This window comes from Cervus canadensis, chromosome 18 (genome assembly GCF_019320065.1).
Source record: "Cervus canadensis isolate Bull #8, Minnesota chromosome 18, ASM1932006v1, whole genome shotgun sequence".
NCBI lineage: Eukaryota > Metazoa > Chordata > Mammalia > Artiodactyla > Cervidae > Cervus > Cervus canadensis.
Window position 1 is genome coordinate 56,332,418 of NC_057403.1, and position 22,936 is coordinate 56,355,353.

Sequence of the window (22,936 nt, forward strand, 5' to 3'; positions counted from 1 at the left end):
TCCATACATGACTACTGGAAAAACTCCTAGAGTACTCATTTTTTAATCAGATAGGCAGAAGCTCTTGGTTAGCGTTCACTTGTTTTTTTCCTAGTATAGCAAGTTTTCTTGAACTATGGCATCTTCTTCCAAAAACTGAGAACAAAAATATAAGTAACTACTTCAGTTCATTTGTATTTAGAAAATCAAGAAGCTCTCAGAAAAGCTTCTTGGAATATAGTAAAAGTTCAGGCCCTCCTATAAAAGCTATGCCAGTGTTAGGGGAAACACTGACTGAAACCACTCACCCAGGCCAGGCAACATAGTATTCACCAGTGTAAGTTATTTTATAGCAGGAGGTCCTGGTAAGGAACCCAGAGCTAACAAGCCATCCCCAACCAGGAAAGATCAAAAGGAGATGCCATATGTCCTACCATACTTCCAGAATCCTCCTCAATGGAATCCATCTTGGCTTAGCAAGGCGTGCACCACCAGGAAGGACCCTGAGTCAGAATGATTGACCAGAGACAACCCAGAAACTAATCCCATCACCATAAAACTCGAGACTGTGAGCCACGTGGCAGAGCAGTTCTCCTGGGTTTCCTTACCCTCCTGTTGTCTGCCCAGGTTCCCTTTCCCAATAAAGTCTCTTGCTTTGTCAGCACATGTGTCTCCTCAGACAATTCATTTCCGAGTGTTAGACAAGAGCATGCTCTCGGACCCTGGAAGGGGTGCCCCTTCCTGCAATACCAACCCTTTCCTCATGGTATCACTTCTGCCTTTGTGGGGATACTCTATTCTGTGCAGCTAATCAAAGTTGCAAACTATCCTGGTTCCTCCATCCTGGACCAAGGAGCCTCCCAACCAACTCTTCACCTTGGGATTCTTGCTCCAGACGTAGGTGGGGCAAAAGAACTCCCACCCCAACCCTTGGTCAAATCTGGACTCTCTATCTTGGAATTACAATACTATCTTTTAATACCAGATAGCATTCACTGGGCTGGTATCAGCTGTTTCCTATTAGACACAATGTTCTTTTCAATAGACTACTTTGTTTCACACTGACAGTCATTTTTCACCCTGCATGGAAGAATTTCAAAGGCAAGAATACTGTAAACAAACAAAATTAGACTCAAAATTGCCTTTTTTGATTTTGATATATTAATCAACTCTTCAGGAAAGCTTCTAAACATTTTCAATTACATAAAAAACAGGCTGGCAACATTTTCCAACTTCTCAAAAAAAAAACAAGCTTAGTTAAAGGTTTGTTTTCTATCCCACAGATACTGTATAATACATATTTGCAACTATTTCTGTTTTAGGACAGATTGATTAATAGCATCAACTCTAAAATCCCAGCATGTCCACAGGGGGTAAAAAGTATTTCTGTCTGTGATCTTTATTAACCAAGGCAGATATATCTATTTTGCTGTGTTTGCTTCTTCCTGCAGCAGCAGCCTTGGATACCTGCACCTCTCGGATACTACAGGCTTCACTGTTGCCATTAAATGCTAATCGTTGGTCAGGTGCACACTCTAGTGATAGACAGCAAATAGTGGGTTAAATGAGCCCAGGGCAAAGAAGTCTTGATATGCCAAAGACCTGGCCTCCCTCCTGTACTTGACATCTGTCTTGACTGGGCAGGAAAGCTGGCATTTGAACTAACAATGAAAACATCCTAAGAAACAAAACAGGAAATATGGTATAGTTGACAGGGATAAATAAAAGAAAATGTATACTGGACAATTATGTGTTTAATAGATTAGATGACAACAATAGCTAAAGTGCTTAAATTATGTCTGTTACTTAAAGAAGTGGAAATCATTGGAAGAATGCTACCAAGACAACTGAAATGTTTACACATCCTTCCCTAAATGTATTCTTTAAGAAAAGAGCTTAAGACTGCTCCTGCTGCTAATTGCCAAAGTTTTTTTGTAACCTTTAGAGGACTATCTTATCTACTAGTTAAAACTTGCAAGTTATCAGGATTTACTGAATCCCTGCAGTTTGCAGAGTGTGTCACATGCAAGAATACAAAAGAATTAGAATACAGAAGATCTGCTGATAAAGGGGGCTTACATTACAGGGTAGAAACCAGACAAAAAATTTGCAAAATAATAAGAATACTCTGAAATGTGAAAATGAATATAATCTGTTATTTAGGGCTTTATGTGACCCAAAAAGCCTTGGGATTTCACCTCCCTTACTGGCTCAGGCAGTAAAGAATCCACCTGCAATGCAGGAGTCCACCTGCAGGAGATGTGGGTTTGATTCCTGAGTGAGGAAGATCCCCTGGAGAAGGAAATGGCAACCCACTCCAGTATTCTTGCCTGGGAAATCCCATGGACACAGGAGCCTGGTGGGCTACAGTCCATGGGGTCACAAGAATCAGACAGAACTTAGTGACTAAACCACACCACTGAAATGAAACACAGAACTTGAAAGCTTTCAGCACTTGAAGGAGTTTCCCCTAGAGGATGTAGGGGCTAATCAAGTAATCACTGCTCTGTCCTGTGATTTCTCTCTCTCTCACACACACACACACATTTTCTTGGCACTCCTTAATACAAATGAGACATACTAAGATTTTCAAAAAGACTGTTATTTCACTTTGTGTAAGATTCTGAAAAAGCAGTCAAGTTTATGGAGTCCAGCACAACAGCTACCCAAACCCCTTGGCCCCAACAAATATTCACATTTTTACTCCCCAAAGGAGCTCAACATGAGGCTGGGGGTTCATGGATACCATTAAAGAAAATTTTTAGGGCCTGTCCTAATATTCTCCCAAATTTGAGATGCCTCTCATCTCCAGCAAAAACTGCACTTTAATTCTTTATAGCAAGATGGGGAGAAAATTTCAGGAGGCCAGAAGATTGAGACTCACATGATTTTCACTTCCTATCAAATGATACACCAAATAATATCTCAGTATTACTCATACTACTTCCTGAATTCTGCTTAAAAGTGAAAGAATTTTAATTTTCCAAGGCTGGTTTCCTTAGGGACTGAATTGGAGGAAGGTTTCCCAGAAAGCAGACAGAGTCCTAAAAAAGGTTTTGAATTGTCTATGGACAGAAATTAAAAACCCACAGTGACATCCTTTACACCTTCGTTTTGCCTTGCATGGGACAGGAAAGAACGATTTCTTCCCAGTCTTTCTCTACAGATGTACCTACTAAAAATTGCTGGCAAGCAGGTGTTCTCAATTAACAGGCTTTAAGCAGGTATTTCTTAAGCTTTATGCAAATGTTTCTCTTTTCCTCATTCTAAATATACAGCAGCCTATCTACCAGAAAAGGGGATGGGGGTTTTGTTCTTTGATTAAGAAGAACAGTGATCATCATCTATTAGTCTATTTAACACCAAGAAAAGAAGCCATGCCAAGGGCCCAGGCCCCAGCTGGGCACTTTCCTACCGGTCTCTCTGAACAGGCCCACCTGTGCAGCTCACTCACAGTTGGCTTTGCCTAGATGACTGATGAAATACCTAAAGAGACACTGTCACCCTTTACTGAGACCCTCCATCATCTACATTCATGGTCTGGTAACTAATAACAAATCTCTTGATGAATCCATATGAAAAGTGACTCCTCCTTTACTATTATAGAAGGGGAATGCTACTCTGTCAGTAACTCTACACAGTAAGAGTGTGTGAAGAGACAGTAGCCAAAATGCAGTGTGAAATTAACTGAGGAGAATTTCTTAAAGGTGTTAAGATCTCCCTGTAGACTTGATCATTCTCCAATTAACCAAATGTATTTATTTTATAAGTCTCCTATAAATTGTAACCCTGGTAATTTACATGAATCAATTAATGCCTATGTCTAGTAATCATCCAAAAGAAAAATTAAATATATTGAAATATATGTAAGTTAATTTTTTGTTTCACTTATCACAACATGAATCCTTTCTCACATATGTTCGTTCAGTCTTATTAATCTACAGCTGCTATTGCATTATTCTGTGCTCATGACTTTTAAAAAAGGAGGAAAGTTAATTTTAAGACACCCAAATTAAGCATTTTTGGTAGGAAAACACTATGTCAATTCAAAAGAGATTGCTGTGCTAATGTAACAAAAGATCTACAGCATTCCTTACACTGACAGAAGTAACCCCCCATTCAGGTTGGCCCCAAAATGATGGGGTACCCAAAAGGAAATGAAATCACAGCAAAATGGGACCCTATGAGGGTTAATAATTTTATAATCTAATATTTACATGATTATAACTAAAACATTAACTCCAAGTATAAAGAAATGTAACTGGTTAGTACAAGTTTAAATACTTACAGTTATCAAGACAGTGGTCATTGGCAAGTGAAACCATGAAAGGAGAGGTCCCTGCTATGCCTGGTCCTGCTGAGCAATTTTCAGACCTCAGCTCATTCTGGCAGCTACAAGCAAAGAATATACAGAAACCAGAATTATAATTACATGATTTTGCATTGAATCAATTAACATGCTTCCACTGAAAATAGTAAAAGGCTGAGTAAAATTGGTTTCAACAATGACTTTTATTATATCACAAAACAAGAGGTCCACAGGTAGAGTAGCTCCAGGGTGAGTTCACTGGGTAACTTAACAACGTCAAATAGGAAGCAAGCCTTTCTGTCTGTCTACTCTGCCAGTGAAATCATGCTGGCTTGTCCCCCTCCTCAAAGTCCTAAGACAGTTTCTGCAGTTCCAGGCACTATATAAAGATGGCAACATTAAGAGGCAGAAATGTTTCCTTCTATGTATAAATTTTATCCAGAAGCACCCTCCTTCCCAAAGACTCCTCTCAACTCTCATTGGTCAAAACTATGTCACAAACTCATGTCTAAATCAACTACTGGAAGGGTAATAATGAGAATTAGAATGCCTGGTTTTGACTACTCAAGATTTACCTCCCTGTAAGGTTGAGGGTTACTCCAACTTCCCCTAAAGCCTAATATCTGAGGAAAAAATAGGATTCTAATAGCAAGAAACTGTGTTCCTCCAAGGAGGTGTATTTTATGTTAGTGGAGTAGGCAGCCTAAAATATCTGCTACATACATCTAATAAGAATAGAAATAGACCTTAACTCACTACACATGGCTCAATGCATAAAGCTGACACTAATGGTTTAACTGATGGACAGTATCATAGATCTAAGATTAGCCATTGTTGCTGCAGAGGTATATCTTCATAGAAACCTGCAAAGACATGAATCTCTCTTTAAAAGGCAGTAAGTGATTATAATTGAAGAACAAATCATGGCTAAATCCATATTATCTATATGAACCCAGAAAAGATATTTCCTCTTTTATTGAAAAATCAAGGATTCCCTTTACAGGAAATTTCTCTTCCAATGAGTTTCCTGTAATAGTTTCACATTCCAGATGTGCATTTGTAATAAGCTTGTGTTGGTTAGTTGGGCTCAATTTATCTAATGAGCCACTGAAGTGGACAATTCTTGATGTAAATTAGGAATTGTGGCTGCATTAAAAAGTAATTTATTATATAAAGTACAATCTGAATATACTCAGACATACATCATTTAATTTTTTCCTTTCCATTCATTTATTACATGGCCATCTCACACATGGAAAAGAATAGCTAAGATACTTGTTAAATATGCTCTTTTCTAAAATATTTTATCAATTCTAATGAGAAATAACAGTGATGAAATATTTTTAATGCCATATCAAATATATTTAAGTGATGTCAGGAGCGACAATGTGGCACAACCATAAAGCAATCCACTGTGAGGGAAGAAACATGAATTCTAACAGCATTTCTTCAGTACTCACTATGTACCAGGCACTGTGCTAAGCATTTAACTCACATTCATTTATTTAATCTTCATAATATCCCAACAAACTATGTACCATGACTATCCCTTTTTAAGATGTGGAAAGTGAGGCACAGACAGATGACCTAGCTGGCACAAGGTCACAGAACTAATAAGTGGCAGGGGCAGGTTGTAGAACTTCAGAGGCAAAACACGTATCCATAGTTCAATATGACCTGTCTAGTCCTAGAACTGCCACTAGTTGCTTAACTTTGTTGGAACCACCGTTTCCTAATGAGTTAAATAAAGAGTTGAGTGGAGATCTTTAAGAAAATTTCTAGCTCTAACACTTAAAATATCATGAAAACTGTAATCTTACAGAATCATCCTCTGTTAAACTCTTTATATTAAAGTTGCATTTATCACAAAACCAAACACCCATGTCTGGATACTTACTTTCTAGCAACAACTGGAAGATAATACAGAGGAAGAAATAACTAAAAAGCCAATCATGGTATATAAGTCACAGGAAAAATACATCTCCTTGGAGGAATACAGTTGCAGCTTATGAGACCTAAACTCATGAATTTCCTCAGACTCTGGGTGTGAGACCTACCTAGAGGAAAGGTTACATAACTGGGTTTTCTATAATATGGTTTCTAAATTACCTAAAAGCTTCCAAAGCATGTACAACATTTTCTGACATTAGTCAGTGGAAAACTCTTCACCTTTCAGAGCAATAAGTCCCCTTCAATCTGGACCTCCTAACTTTCACTTTCAAAGGAATTAGAATTGAATTATTTTAAAACATCTAAACAAACATAATTACAAGTACTTATAAGATGATTCCTCAAAATAACCTCTTTGGAGTACCCAGACAGAGACACAGAGTAGAGCTATACATTTGCAGAAGAATTAATATTAAATTATTTCTCCAAACACTGAACTACCCATTAGAGTGACCATTCAGCTTATCTGAAGCGCAAAATTTTAAATCTAAATTACTAAAGCTCAAATTTTATTTTAATAATGCAACCAGGGTTGGGCAGTGTCTTCTTTCACTGTGTGAAGTACATGCTGTGCTTTTTCACTGTGTGTGAAGAGGGCATCAAGTGGTCTAAGTTCTGGAAGACTAACGGGGCATTTTCTTAAAATCTACAGAACTCCTGTTGCTCCCTGACAGGATGAACAGAGACAAGGAGTGCAAAGGATAGAAAATTTCAAAACACACATCTTTTTAAAAAGTTAATTGAATAATTTCAGCAAATTTTTGTAAGGATCAGTTTTCCTTGTTTAGAGACAGTTTTCTTTTGGATACTCCGTAATATCTCAATTATCCCCAGTAAGTAAAGGATATAACAATATATAGAATACATAAATAATTTTTGCATCCTACTATGTGTGTTTGTAGGTATTTTGTTATATAGGCTATTTTGCTTTCCTATTGCATTTTTTATGTTAAATAATAAGTTAATTTGTTATTCCTGAACAACAACAAAAATATACTCTGAGAAAGCCCAAAGCATTGCGAATGCCAATGTCAAGTTGCGAAAAATAAATCTGCTACAGTATGCAAGGACTAATCCATAACAACTTTCTTAAAAAGATAGTTTTAGCATGTTTACATCTATAACGTAAAATGTATCCCAAATAAAAGTGCTGGGCACTTCTATTCCCATATACTCGTAATTCCGCTGTCCTACTCATTGCAAAAGACCCTGATGCTGGGAGGGATTGGGGGCAGGAGGAGAAGGGGACGACAGAGGATGAGATGGCTGGATGGCATCACTGACTCGAAGGACATGAGTTTGAGTAAACTCCTGGAGCTGGTGATGGAGGGAGGCCTGGCATGCTGAGATTCATGGCATCGCAAAGAGTCAGACACGACTGAGCAACTGAACTGAACTGAACTGAACATAGGGAACAGAAAATTAAGAAGAGCTTTATAAGAATTTTCAGCAAGAAAGAAAAGTTAGGTAGCTGGATAACTGCACATAAAGCCGCTATTGACAAGAACCTTCTGCCTGTCATTTAAATGTTTTTTATATTAGAAAAGCATGATGCTCTTTTGAGGTTGTTTCTCCCCTTAGTCCTTCGGGCCAGATTCTGCAGACAATGGGGGGAAATAAGAGGAATTACTACTTGGTCTTGCCTGAGCTATTAAGTTTATAGTAAAATAAAATAAGGTAAAATATTGCAAAACAAAGTAATTAAAGCTAACATAGATACTCAGCAACAAGAGTCAAACAAGTATGAATTGAAATAACGAAACTCATTCTGTAACTGTGAGACCTTTAGATCCAAGGGAAGTGGAATCATCAGTCAAGTTCATGGGCAGGGAAGTCCCAGCACCTAATTTCCAAGCCTGGTCAGCCTCTTCCAAACTCTGGCAAGTTATTTAACTGCTCTAGATCACGTTTCTTCATAAGTGAAATGGGAATACCCACTTCAAAGGGTCATGGCAAGAAACAAATAATCAGATTGAAAGCAATTGTCAAAGTGTCCGCACCTAGCCAACACTCTATACATGCTAACTGCTACTCTTATTAACCCAGGAGTAAGGATTATTCAACTGAGGGACACTATCTGAACAGAATAGCCTGATCTAAAAATGTCTCTTTTGGATTAAACTCTCTGGCTAATTCTGTTATCTTAAAATGTAAATTATGGGAGTAGGTCTGGTCTTTACAAGGATGTATCCTGCCTGAGGACAATCTTTGGATTAAACCTTCTGGCCAACTCTGTTATCTTAAAATGTAAATTATGGGAGTGGGTCTGGTGAGGTCTTTACAACCTCCAGATATTCTTTGGATTCATTGGAGAGTATATAACTCCATTACTAACACTAGCAAAGGGGGTACTCTTTTGCCCCCTTCTGATGCCTATGTCAGAAGCTTTCTCTATCTCCTTTGTACTTTAATAAAACTTTATTACACACAAAAAAAGTAAAATAAAATAAAAATGTCTCTCATTTCTCATACTGATATAATTTAAGTTGTTCCTTTCATGAATTCTTTTTTGAAAACTTAATTTCAAAAGTAATACACATATACTTTATAAATAAAAAATACTAAAGAATATGTTAAGAGTCCTATACCCATCTCTAATACCAACTGTGACTATCTTACTTTAAAGGTAACAACTATTCTTGGTTTGATGTATTATATGTGTGTCTATGCTTTTACATGTTTAAACAAAAATAGATGTGGTTATTTATAATCCTTTAAAGTAGAAATTGAATCATGTTATAAAAATTACTCTATTATTTGGTCTTTCACTTATCAACATGTCCAGAATATCCTTCAGTATATGTTACTATATGAAGATTTATGCTATTGACATAAGTTTAATATTAAATTTTAAATAAAGAGGCAGCATTCTTTCATCATGTTTGACTTTTAAGAGCAATGACGGCTTTGTGATTACATTGATTTTTAAGTCCTTTACCATTTAGAGATATCCACTGAAACATTTGGGCTTCCCTGATAGCCCAGTTGGTAAAGAATTCGCCTGCAATGCAGGAGATCCTGGTTTGATCCCTGGGTTGGTAAGATCTGGAGAAGGGAAAGGCTACCCACTCCAGTATTCTAGCCTGGAGAATTCCATGGACTCGTGGGGTCACATAGAGTCAGACACGACTGAGCAACTTTCACTTTCACTGAAATGTTTACCAATAAATTATATCATACATAAAGCAGACACATTACTTTGCCAACAAAGGTCTGTCTGGTCAAGGCTATGGCTTCTCCAGTGGTCATGTATGGATGTGAGTTGGACTATAAAGAAGGCTGAGCGCCGAAAATTGATGCTTTTGAACTGTGGTGTTGGAGAAGACTCTTGAGAGTCCCTTGGACTTCAAGGAGATCCAACCAGTCCATCCTAAAGGAGATCAGTCCTGGGTGTTCATTGGAAGGACTGATGCTGAAGCTGAAACTCCAAAACTCCAATACTTTGGCCACCTCATGTGAAGAGCTGCTTCATTGGAAAAGACCCTGATGCTGGGAGGGATTGGGGGCAGGAGGAGAAGGGGACAACAGAGGATGAGATGGTTGGATGGCATCACCAACTCGATGGACATGGGTTTGAGTAGACTCCGGGAGTTGGTGATGGACAGGGAGGCCTGGCATGCTGCAATTCATGGGGTCGCAAAGAGTCAGACACGACTGAGCAACTGAACTGAACTGAAGATTGGCTTCAAAATAATTGGAAGAGGGATAGAGAGAAGGAAAATGATGGGACAAAAAGAATACAAGATTGGCCATGAATTAATAATTAAGCTGGTTGGTGAGTATATGAGTGTTTTTATTTTTCAGGGCATGTGGGATCTTAGTTTACCAACCAAGGATCAAATCTGCATCTCCTGAATTGCAAGGTTGACTTTAACCCACTGGATCACCAGGCAAGTCCCCATATGAGTCTTAATTAGACAACTCTCTTCTCTGTATTTTTAAATATTTTTGAAAGTTTCTATATTGAAAAATTTAACATTTTTCGATCCGTGAATTTTAGCTGCTAAATTCCAAACAGCTATGAATTTAACTTACAGTAATTAATTTCTGATTAGGTAATTTAATCAACAAAACCAATGGTTCCCAACACCCATCCCCTAAGCAGCACAAACAAACTTAGCTTCCTCATAGTCTGAATGTTGCTATAAAAATCCAAATACAATAACCAGCCCAGAGAAGCAATATTCACTAATGTTATGGGAGTATTTATTGACAACTGTAAATTATAAACTATTATAAACTATTATATTTAATATATATATATAAATATATTTAAATATATATAAATATATATATATATAAATATATATTTAATATATAAACTATTATAATTATTGCTTTTTAGAGTTAATGACAGACAAAGTGTTTTTCTCTTATATTGAAATTAGAGCAGCTGGATGAAAATAGAAAAACAATTCTTTAGTCTATGTATGGCAAGAAAAAGAAAAAATCAAGAAGATAATGCTGAGTGCTCTACTCATCCAGATAAAAAGACACAATCTTTTTATCTTACTGGTGTACTCACCAAAGCTCTGCCCCCCTGAAGCCAAGAGGACACCTCTGTATGTCACTGGAGTAGAATACTTTCTGAATCTTTGGTTTGTATTTTTCTCTATATACACCTCAATAGTTTCAAGAGGGCAGACAACCCCTTAAGATCTTAAAGTCCACAGAACACAAGTTTGCATGGATTCTACAGTTCTTCCTGACTCTTGGCAGTGTCTACACTCACTGAAGAAGTACATCCATGAGGCCTGAAGCCAGATGGGATAGCCAGAGTACCTTCTGAGGCAGCAAAAGGTAAAAGGAAAAGTTTTCTCAGTATTAGAAAGAGGTCAGAAGGATTCAGAAGGTCTAGTGAGACACAGAGCATGCAAGACAAGAGGGTGTCTGTGTGGTACACCCAGAGAAGTTGAACACTTGGCCCCCTAGTCCTCTCAAAGATTCCTAACACCAAGCATGGACTACAAACAGTGGTAAAACAGAGTCTAGTGGACCTAGTTAGCTGGACAATGGCATCTCCAATGAGGTCCAATGATCAATTACAAGAGCTATGATCTTCACTATGATTTGGCACCATTTAAGATCCTGAACCAGAGTCTCCTGCATTGCAACTGAGCTATCAGGGAAGCCCATCCCTGATTGGGGAAGATCCCCTGGAGAAGGGATAAGCTACACTCTCCAGTATTCTTGGGCTTCCCTTGTGGCTCAGCTGGTAAAGAATCCAACTGCAATGCAAGAGACCTGGGTTCAATCCCTGGGTTGGGAAGATCCCCTTCTGGCCTGTAGAATTCCATAGACTGTATGGGGTCGCAAAGAGTCAGATGTGACTGAGTGACTTTCACTCACTCAAGAACCTGAATTTTTGCACAATGTTTGGCACAGGAGAGTATTACATAAATATTTAGATTTAATTCCTGCCATCCCAGAAGTATGATGAGGTTTTACTTAGATCTTGATTTAAGTGACTTCAAATAAAATAAATATGTGCAATAGTTTTTGCAGATCTGTGAATTGTTTAATTCACACAGATGACTCCATTTAAAAAGCAATCATGCCAATAAAACTGGCTATGAAAGCAACCCGCATCCATGCTATAATGATAATCATCTTTCACATCTGCACAGCTTTGTACATTTGATAAGGTGTTTTCACGTGTTATCTCATTTGATCCTCCCAGGGTTAAGAGGGTTCAGTAGCTCTTAAACTGCTGAGAGTAGATGGGGCAGGAGCAAATGACTTACTGGAAGAGAGGATTTTCTCCCAGGTATCTGGTCATTAGTTATTTCCTTTGCTCAGCTGCATTCTCTCTCTCTCTCTCTCTCTCTCTCTCAGAATAAGAGGAAAATTTTATTCAACTCTCCCTTTAAAAACATCTGTGCAAAGTCATCATTTCTCAGATGAATTTCACAGAACCCAATGAGGATGACTTCTTAAGAGCTTGCAATTTAGGCTGCCACCCAATGGTGGTAGTAAGTCATGGCCAAACCTTCTCATGAAACAGAAAAACAGAACAAAACAAACACTCCCAGGCACAACGGCCAAAGAAAAGAAATTATAACACTTTGCAATGCCTTCTTACTATCAGAAACAGATATCTTTCTTAAAGTTAAAACTATTCAACAGACATAAAGTTTATTTAGAGAATATTTTTCTATTTCAAACTTTCAAAGCCAAAGGATTTCACAGAAGTTGTCTGTAAGAAATGGGAGTTAGGGGAACGAACAAAGCAGGTAAGGTTTTCATTTCTCTACTTAGTGCATTTGTGTATTTTTGTATTGGTTACGATAAAATGTATTAATCTTATAGGACGCTGTAATTCAAAAAATAGATAGTTTTTAATCAAAGGAATCTAATATCTAATTCAATTATTTTCCTCTTTATCACAAAACATCTTTGCTGGTTCTCTTTTCAGGAACTGAAAGAAGAATACCTTCATCTCTTTAATAGTTCACTTTTGTCATGAAAAACCCTTCCCTGGCTTGTCCATGTCCTCTAGGCCAGAAATTTCCAACTGTGGCAAGAACACCAGAGAAGGACTCAGAACAGCACCAGAATGAAAATTTCACTCTCCATCAACCTACACCATCTGGTGAGCATACAAGGCTGAATGCATCTGCCACCATTTTTTCAGGCATACTCAGAGAAAACAGGTAGTAATCGAGGAAAGCGGGATGGGAGGCGGGGCTGGGGGTTGTTTCTTTTGTAAAGTTGTAACAGGAAATATTTCTCCAAACGGCAAAAATGCATTTTAATGTCTGTAAAACTTACTACAAATAGTAAATAAAAGAACGATAGCTACGAACATAACTTTCTTTGTAAGAAAAAGAATGGGCTTTTTATTTTTGCAGTGTGGGACTCATATTCCTAAGAGTGACAGGGGGATATAAAACAGTGAAAGCCACTGATTTGGCTTGGTTCAAAGTCCCAGCAGCCTCCTTTTCAACTACTGGCTTTGACATCTACAATTTTTTTCAGGAGTAAAAACCTGTCATAAGTAAAGAGAAAACAATTTAGTCTCTCCAGCCCTCTGTTTAACTTTTCTTTTGTTCTTCCTTATTTTTAGTAAACACACAATTTTCCCTCTAAGAAAATAAACACCCACCTTAACTGTATCTTGACTTCCACCACCATAACATGTTCCCCCAACAATTCATTTCCACATTCTTTTCCCCTCTGTGAACCCCCTCCATCAAATAAATGTCTTCCAGGTTTAGACATGGTAGCTTCATATGCATAAATGTGATCATATTCTTAAATTTTTTGTCTTCTCAATCCCCATAGCAACTGGCTTCTTTAGAAACTTCCACAGAAAGTCCAAAGATATCATTATCTTTTAACTGAATGGAATATTTTGAATAGAATTAGTTCAGGAAAATAAGGTGGTTTCATTACCACATCCCTGGCCTTTCATTTCTCTGATTTTTTTTCTTTTGTAAAATAAAAATTTTAATGTCAATTTTGCTAGATAGAATTGGTTAGGTGTTCTGGGGCTTATCAGTTAGTTATTAAAGAATGTGTGTAATTTTAAAAGATGCTATCTCACCCATTTTAAAGAACAGTTTTTCACTTACTGATTTGAGTAAGTATTTATTGAGTATACTAAGAACCGTTTGAAACTGTGAAAGATTCAGGTAACTATAAAGCTCAGAACTGCCCTCCGGTACCTGCAATCATGTTAGATGACAGTAAAAAGCAGTGTGTAATTAAACACTGAAACTGTAAAACAGCCCTATCAGCAATGAAGGAAAAAAAAGAAAGTCATCATTTTTGGTTGATGTAAGAGGAGGATGAAATTTGAATTGGATTTTGAGAGATAGGCAGGATTTGAAAAGTTGAAAAAAGAGAAAACATTATTCCGGGCATCATTCCAGAAATAGAAGGCAGTATGAATATTTACATGGAAGGTGAATATGAAATGTTTGGAGGCACAGCGAATAGATCAGTCTGGCTAGAGGAAATGAAGTTGAGGCATACAGTTGAGTTCAGTTTAGTCGCTCAGTCATGTCCAATACAAGACAGGGCCAAAAAGGTAAGAGATAAGGCTAGAGGGCAGGTGTAGAAAGCCTTGTAATCAGTCTGGATTTTATCTAACAGATGATAGGATAAAGTAGTTAAAACAGGAAATTAAAAGAAATTAAGAAGATTATCTTTTTTTTCTTTTTCTGGCTGCACTGAGTCTTCACTGCATGCAGGCTTTCTCTAGTTGAGTCATGCAGGGGCTTTATGCCTGGGACAGGTGAGATCTTAGTTCCCAGATGATGGATCGAACACACGTCCCTCACACTGGAAGGCAGATTCTTAACCCCTGTACCACCAGGGAGTTCCTAGGAAGAGTAATCTGAAAGAACATTTGAGATTACTTAAGGGTTAGACTTTCTCCCTCTCTTGTTTTTTTTCTTCCTCCCTTTCCACTTTCAGTTTAAATTCAGTCTCTAAACACTTTTTATTGAATTATAATTAAAATAAACTATTAGTTTCAAGTGTAAAACATAATGATTTGGTATTTTTATTCATTATGAAATAACCAAAATAAAACCAGTTACCATCTATTACCATACAAAGTTGTTACAATATTATTGACAATATTCCCTATATGCACATTACATTTGCATGGCTTATGAACACAGGGATACAAATGAACATAGGGCTACAAAAGCACATAGGGATACAAATATCTTTTCAAATCTGTATTTTCTCCAGATAAATAGCTACAAATGGAATTGCTGGATCATACAGCAGTTTCATTTTTAGTTTTTTTTCGAGGACTCTCAGCAGTTTTCCACAGTGGCTGAACCAAGTTACACTCCCACCAACAGTGCACGAGGGTTCCCTTTTCTCCACATCCTCACCACCACTTGTTTCTTGTCTTTTTGATAACAGCCAGTCTGACAAATATGAGGTATCCCATTGTGGTTTTGATTTGCATCCCCTCATGGTGATGTTGAGCACCTTTTCATGTGCTTTTTGACCGTATATTTGTCTTCTTTGGAAAAATGTCTACTCAGGTCCTGATTTTTTAATGGAGTTGTTTGGGATTTTGATTCTGTGGTGTATGAGTTCTTTGTTTATTTTGGACATTGACCGCTTGTCAGATATATCATTTGCAAATATTTTCTCCCATTCCATGATTATCTTTTTGATCTGTTGGTGATTTCCTTCACTGTGCAGAAGTTTTTTACTTTGATATAGTCCCATTTGTTTATTGTTGCTTCTGTTTCCCTTGCCTGAGAGGACTGCTAAGACTGGTGTCAAAAAGTTACTGCCTAGTTTTCTTCTAGGAGCTTAACAGTTTCAGGCCTTATGTTTAAGACTTTATTCCATTTTGAGTTTATTTTATATACGATATAAGAAGTGATCCAGTTTCATTCTTTCTCATGTAGCTGCCCTATTTTCCCAACACCATTTATTGAAGAGAATATCTTTCCCCCATTATATACTTTAGCCTCCTTTGCAATAGATCAACTGACCATAAGAGCATGGGTTTATTTCTGTACTATTCTATCCTATCGTTCTATGCGTACACTTTTGTGCCAGTACCATAATTTTGATTACTAGAACTTTGTAGCATGCTATAGCTTCAAGTCTGAGAGTGTGATACTTTCAACTTTGTTTTTTCTTTTTCAAAATTGCTTTGGCTATTTCGGGCCATCTGTGGTTCAATACAAATGTTACCACTGTGTTCTAGTTCTGTGAAAAAAGCTATGCAAATTTTGAAAGGAACTGCATTGAATCTTTGGATTGCTTTGCATAGTATAGACATTTTAAGGATATTGATTCTTCCAGTCCATGAGCATCACATCTCATTTCATTTATTCGTGTTGTTTTCAAATTCTTTTGTCTTTGTCTTATAGTTTTCAAAAGTACAGATCTTTCAATTCTTTGGTTTAATTTATTCCTAGGTAATTTTCTTCTTGATGCAATTGTAAATGGGACTATTTCCTGCATTTCTTTCTCATAGTTTATTAGCATATAAAAAATTGCTAACAAGTTTCTGCATATTAATTTTGTATCCTACAACTCTACTGAATTCATCTATTACTATTACTATTACTTCTAATAGTTTTTGGTGGTCAAAGTAGTATCTCAGAAAGTAAAGAATCTGCCTGAAATACAGGAGACCAGGGTTCGATCCCTGGAGAAGGGAATGGCTACCCATTCCTCTCTTCTTGCCTGGAGAATTCCACAGACAGAGGAGCCTGGAGGGCTACAGTCCATGGGTTGAAAAGAGTCAGACACAACTGAGCGACTAACACTGTCACTTTCTTTACTTTCAGAGTGCTCTTAAGATGAACACAATTCTACTGTGCAATTCTGAAATGATGCCATTGTCCTGGTAAAACAGTTTAATAGCTTCACAGGAACTTTCAAAATCCTACTGACTTAACACATGGCCTTTTTGATCTGGCCCTAGCTTGCCTCTCCACACTTGTAACTTACACAATTGCCATCATTGAAAAAAATTTCCATCTGAATTAAATAACTCCTTCATTCCTCCTGCCCCTTTCCCTTTTTTTCTCTGGCATATGCTTAATTTATCTTGAGGTCTCAACTTAGGTGTCACTTTCCCAAGGAAGACTCTCCAAGCTCCTGAAATCCAGATTAGGTTTCCTGCAATAAGTCTTATCTCAATGACAGCATTTAAGACCTATATCCTTGTCTACAACATACCATTAGGAAGAGATAGTTTCCCTACCACCTACCAAAGGGCCAAGAACATAAGAGGTATTTAATAAAATTTGTTGAAGAATGAAAAAGGTATAAGGCAGAAAAAATAGGAGTCTATGATTGTTACTCATATAAAAGTAGTAAGATTTGGCAGCAAGAGGGAAAACATCTTGTGAGAAATAATAGATCTGATGTTGTGTGTCAATTTCCCAACTGATGCTCTTTATTTGTCCTCCATGGCTGTGTCAAGGAAACTCTCTTCCTTCCTGCCTCAAATAGATACTTAACCTTGGCTTTGCTGTTTGGGCTATTACAATGATTATCTTTTCTTTGGGTTATACACCCAATTTCTCTTCAAAAAATTACCCTCCCCCATTGTGTATAGTCCTGAAGGGACTATATATTGGGTCTTGCCCTCTCTTGGCTAAGACTCAATGAGATTCTTTCCTTGACTATGAAAATTTGAAAATCCTAACAACAATCATCTGAACTCTTTATTTCTGCAGTGACACTAATTCCTGCTTCCTAGATACCTGTGCTGCCCTGGTTTCTGTCCTTTTAACTTGCCCTTTTCTCCAGCCTTGTTATAAACTATTAGAAATGTCCTTCTAATAAATCCCCATTTTACTTAAAAGCCATGATCAATTTCTGGTACTTGCAAAAAACAAAAGAACAAAAGCTAACAGAAAGAAATAAAAGGAAAGAAGGGGAGTGAGAGGGAGAGAGAGAGCATAAAATAGAAAATACAATAGTAAAAGAAATTATATGTATAATTTTAAATTTTCTAGCAGACTCATTAAAAAAAGAAACTGATGAAATTAATTTTAATGTTAGGTTTTATTTAGACCAATACATCCAAACTCTTATTTAATTTAAACTTAATTTAAACTCTTATCCAAACATTTAATCAATATGAAAAATATAAATATTTTACTCTTGTGCCTTCCAAGTCTTTGAAATGTATATATTTTACACTTACAGCACATCTCAACATAGACAGGCTACAGTGAAATACAGTCTTGCCAAAATAATAAAATGTGTAAAACAGGAAAATATTTACACTGCTATAGTTTTTAAATTTAAACAAATATTCCATTATGCAGTCACATTAGCCACGTTTCAAGTGCTCAGTAGCAAAATATTAATCATAGGCTTACTGTACTGGGCTGCATAGCCTTAGAAATGATCAGCTCCAAGAATGAAGAGACTCAGGGAACCTTTTCTTAATGGGTCTAGTAACTGGAAGGATTTGGAGGTTTTCACTCATCCAACAAATTCCATTATGAAAGGATTCAGAATTGTGTGAAAACCTATGAAAATATCTCCTCCCCCCAAATGATGTTTCTTTGGCTGTGTAACTAAAACAGGTTAACACATTATTGAGTGTGAAACCTATCCTCTGTATTCTACAATTCAATAGCAAAGAGAGATGAAGGAGTTATCTTCCCTGTCTGAGAATTTAATTCAAAGTTAAAACTACATTATTACTTTTTTTTTCATTTATTTTTATTAGTTGGAGGCTAATTACTTTACAATATTGTAGTGGTTTTTGCCATACATTAACATGAATCAGCCATGGATTTACATGTGTTCCACATCCCCATCCCCCCTCCCACCTCCCTCTCCATCCTATCCCTCTGGGTCTTCCCAGTGCACCAGCCCTGAGCACTTGTCTCATACATCCAACCTGGGCTTGGCGATCTGTTTCACACTTGATAGTATATTTGTTTCAATGCTATTCTCTTAGAACATCCCACCCTCACCTTCTCCCGCAGAGTCCAAAAGTCTGTTACAGATGTATAGAAAATTACATTATTACTCTTAAACCACTTATAATTCATTACATTTTGATGGGTAGAAGCTTTGGGAATTTGTTTTAATTATAAGTATTTTCTATGTCAAATAAAAATGCATAATTTTGAAGGTTGAGGAATTTGACCTTTATCCCTCAGACAACAATATTCACTGTAAACTGTGGAGCAGGAGAGTGACCATAATGAAGCCAATGTTTTGGCAAAAGGAATCAGAATCCAGTGTACAAGTAGATTGGTAACAACAGAGGTCCAGAGGGGAAGTGTAGAGCTTCTAGCTTCCTTAGCTGGTGTGCATATGCTCTTCTTTCTTCAGGAATTGTTTTCCTCTTAAATCTGAAAAGACATGTGCCTATCTTTCAAGATAGTGTTCATAGTCAGCTATTTCTTGGATGCCTGGATGCAGATGGCAGAATGGATCACTTCTTCATCTTGGCTCTCACAGAACCTCTTTCAAAATCTTGACCAGAAGTCAAATTCACAGAAGCAGAAAGTAATATAGTTTGCTGGGGGGAGAGGGAATGAGGAGTTTTTGTCCAATGAGTAGCATTTCAGTTTTGCAAGTAAGTTTTCTGTGGATGTATGGGAATTATGGTAGCACAAAACTAAATGACTAGAAGGCTTTTCCTCAGGCTAACTCCTCCCCCTTTCAGATCTCAAATGTCACACATTTAAGAGAACTTCCTTTTCCAGGCCAGAATGGTTTAGATGCCTTTTCTATATCCTCTCATGAGTCCCATATTTTTCACATAGGGCTCTTATTATAATTGTAATCGAGAGCTAATTTGGTGTCATAACAAAATAGTATGACCAGGTGGCTTAAGCCACAAAACTTTATTTTCTCACAGTTCTGAAGGCTAGAAGTTCGAGATGCAGGTGTAGGCAGGTTTGGTTTCTCCTGAGACCTCTTCTACTCAGCTTTTAAATGGCCACCTTCTTGCTGTGTCTTTCCTCTGTACATGTGCAATCCTGGTATCTTCCTGTGTATTCAAATTTCTTCTTCTTGTTAGGACACCAGTCATATTAGATTGCCACCAACCCTAAGGGCCTCATTTTAATTTAATCACCTCCTTAAAGGTCCTGTTTCCAAACGCAGCCACATTCTTTTAACCTTTTATTTTATATTGGAGTAGAGCCAATTAACAACATTGGGATAGTTTCAGGTGAACAGTGAAGGGACTTAACTATACATATACATATACATATACCCATTCTTCCCCAAACTCCCCTCCCAACCAGGCTGCCACATAACACTGAGCAGAGTTGCATGTGCTGTACAGTAGCTCTTTGCTGGTTACCTATTCTAAATGCAGCAGTGTGTACATATCATCCCAAACTCCCTACCCCTTCCTCTTATCCTTCCCCCTGGCAATCATAAGTTCATTCTCTAAGTCATACAGCCACATTCTGAAACAAAATTCTGATGAATCTTGGAGGGACACAATTCCACCCATAACATGTGATTACCTCTACTGTTCCCACTTGGTAAACTCTATGACAACTCATCCTGTTCTCATTACAGGACTTTCACAGTTGCTATTCCCTCCCTTTCGTACACTCTACCTCCAATCCTTGATACAACAAATTTTTTTTCAACTCCCATGCGTAGGCACTATCATCTGACAAGAGCAATCCCAGATCAGCTTATCTAATGTCACCCTAAAAGTCTCTCTAACACATCATCCTTTTCTTTCTGCCATGGCTCTCACCAGATGGTCAGCTCCAAGAAAGGCAGGTCATGTGATTTTATGCATCAGTGTAGCTCAGAGATGAACCCAGTATCTCACACACAGACACGAATGAGTAAGTTTCTATACCCACTTACCATATTAAAATGACTTTTTTTCCTCCTCTGAGAAAACCTGCCAGGGCATGACTATGTTTTATTCAAGTGTCAGCTCTGTGATCAATCTTAGCTCTAACACTTACTAGCTGTATAAACTCTGGTAAGTCCCTTAATCTCTGGGCCTCAGGTTCCCAAACGATATGAGGACCACAATACCTTCTTCAGAGTTCTTATGAGGTTCAACTAAAGTAATACACACTCCCAGGGGTAAAAAACAAAATATAAAATTAAAAATTAAATTTTTTAAAATAATAAAAAAATAAAAGACATAAGGTACCTAGCACAAGAATTCAGCATATAGTGCACGCTATCAGCGGAAGAGCTATCAGGATTGGTGTTTTTCAAAGTGTGGCAGCTATGAAGGGCGTGAAAACTGTCTTTAGGTAGTAATGCGCAGCATTAAAACTATCATCTTGGCAAAGTTATTTTAACTCTTCGTATGAAAATAGGGTCATGTTCTCATGCCCGTGTCTTTGACATCTACCTCTCCCTATTCTTCCTATTTAACTGGCCACTAGGGTTTAAAGACGCACACTCCAATCAACAGGTGGATTTGACACTGTAAAGGCCATTCGGCAGCCAAACTGCCTGGGTTTACCCCCACCGCCCTCACCCTGGCTTTGGGGTGGTTCTGGAACCTCCCTGTAGCTCAGATTATTCAACTGCAACAAGAGGATAATGACGGCCCCATGGGGTTATCAGGAAAATGAACTTATTACACACATGGAGTGCTACAGAAAACCCGCCTGCCACGTTAGAAACAATTCAAAGAAACGGTCCGGGGGGGGGTGGTTGGTGTGGCCACTGTCTCAAAGGTCTCACCAAGGCAACTGGGTCGGCGACGCGCTGCAAGACCGGGTCCGTGAGGCGGGTAGCAAGAGGCCAGTGCGCAGCCCTGAGGGGGCCAATCGAAGCCCTCAGGGAAGGCTGACGGCGCCCAGGACTACGGCCTCCTGAGGCAGCGGCCGCTTTGGGAGACGTCTCCCTCTCTCTTGGCGTCAAGTCGCTCTCACTTCTGCTTTGACAGCCGTGTTTACCCTGGGCTTCTTCGCGAGGAAAGCACCTCCTGAGGCAAATGCTCTCTGAGGCGACGAGCAAAAAGCGCGGGCCAACTCAAAACGCGAGAAACAGGGGTGGAGCCGACGGGGCGGGACGACGCACGCTACGTATGACGGGGCCCACGCACACGAGAATCGCGCATGCGCGGTGGGTCCAGTTGCAGACCGCGGAGCCCGGTGGGAGTCAGTATGGCGGCCGAGCGCAAAACTAAGTTGTCCAAGAACTTGCTGCGCATGAAGGTGCGGGGACGCGAGGGAGGCGGGTCGGGCAGTGGGGATACTCAGTCTTTCCGACCTGGCTAGAGCCGAGGCGGTGGGCGTACGAAGCCATTAGAGAAGCCCCGGAGGACTTCCAGCTCTCGCGTTCATTCATTCACTGAGCAGCGCCTGCTCTGCTTTAGGCACCGGGAACTGGTTATAAATTCCGGCGGATTCTCTCTTAAAACCGGCGGTCGGATAGGAGAGACAGACGCATAAGCAGGCACTTAAAATATGGTGTACTCAGTGCAGTGGTGCTAGAAGCGCCGGAAGCCTCTGGAACTTACTTGGGCTTCTGCGGGAAGTGGCATCTAGTAGACACTGAAGGGTTGGTGGGAGGGTGGGGGACAGAGCGACCCAGACTGGGGGAGAAGCGAGTTCAGAAGTTAAAGAGGCAAACCACCCCCACCCCCCAAGTCCGTGATTTCCGAGAACTAAAGGTCATTCAGTCTGTCTGGAAGGCAAGTAGCAAGAAATGGGCCTGGAAAAGGAGCCAATAATCACAGCATGCAAGGAGGGAATTTTAGGCCAAATTAGGAATTTTTTTTATCTTGTGAGCAACACTGGGAAGCGATTGAGCACCGGGGCGAATGTTACTAGCTGTGCTTCTTAAGTTTTCACCGTTACTTTCACTGTCCTGGGGAGAATACATTGCTGGCAGAAAGACCCGACAAAACTGCAGTCATAACGACCAGCTAGGACTGGTGATCTGGGTGAGGGATTTCAGTGGTGGTGGGAACAGAGAGAATTTTAACAGTTGAGGTGGAAGTGGAATTATGTCACCAACTTTAAACAAAATTGATTTTCAGATGAGGTGTGCGGACAAGGGTAGATAAAATGAATACAGGAATTAATACAGGAGAAACATGTAAGCCTTAAAACTTAAGTAATGTTAGTAGTGAACATTTCTAGCTCTATGTGCTAGACACTGAGTGATTTGCATATTATAAGGCAGGAAAGCCACATAATAACCGATTGAGGTGGGTACGATTATTATCCTTCTTTTACAGCTAAGGCATCTGAAACAAGAAGTAGGTAACTTGCCCAAAGTTACACA

The 22,936-nt window shown here is 38.6% G+C and overlaps 1 protein-coding gene and 1 long non-coding RNA gene across 2 annotated transcripts in view; one reads left to right on the plus strand and one right to left on the minus strand.

The window, feature by feature from the left end:
* Window positions 1-21,755, minus strand: LOC122421540. Its single transcript, XR_006263515.1, has 3 exons — window positions 21,386-21,755; window positions 4,268-4,371; window positions 1-135 (listed from the first exon to the last, which is right to left on the minus strand). It is a non-coding gene; the product is annotated as an uncharacterized LOC122421540 (long non-coding RNA).
* The window catches only part of MPHOSPH6 (M-phase phosphoprotein 6), a 10,721-nt gene continuing 9,531 nt past the window's right edge, over window positions 21,747-22,936 (plus strand). The window contains exon 1 of the mRNA XM_043437635.1: window positions 21,747-21,861. Within this exon, the coding sequence (XP_043293570.1) occupies window positions 21,763-21,861 (99 nt within the window). The 5' untranslated portion in view covers window positions 21,747-21,762. The remainder of the gene's footprint in view (window positions 21,862-22,936) is intronic.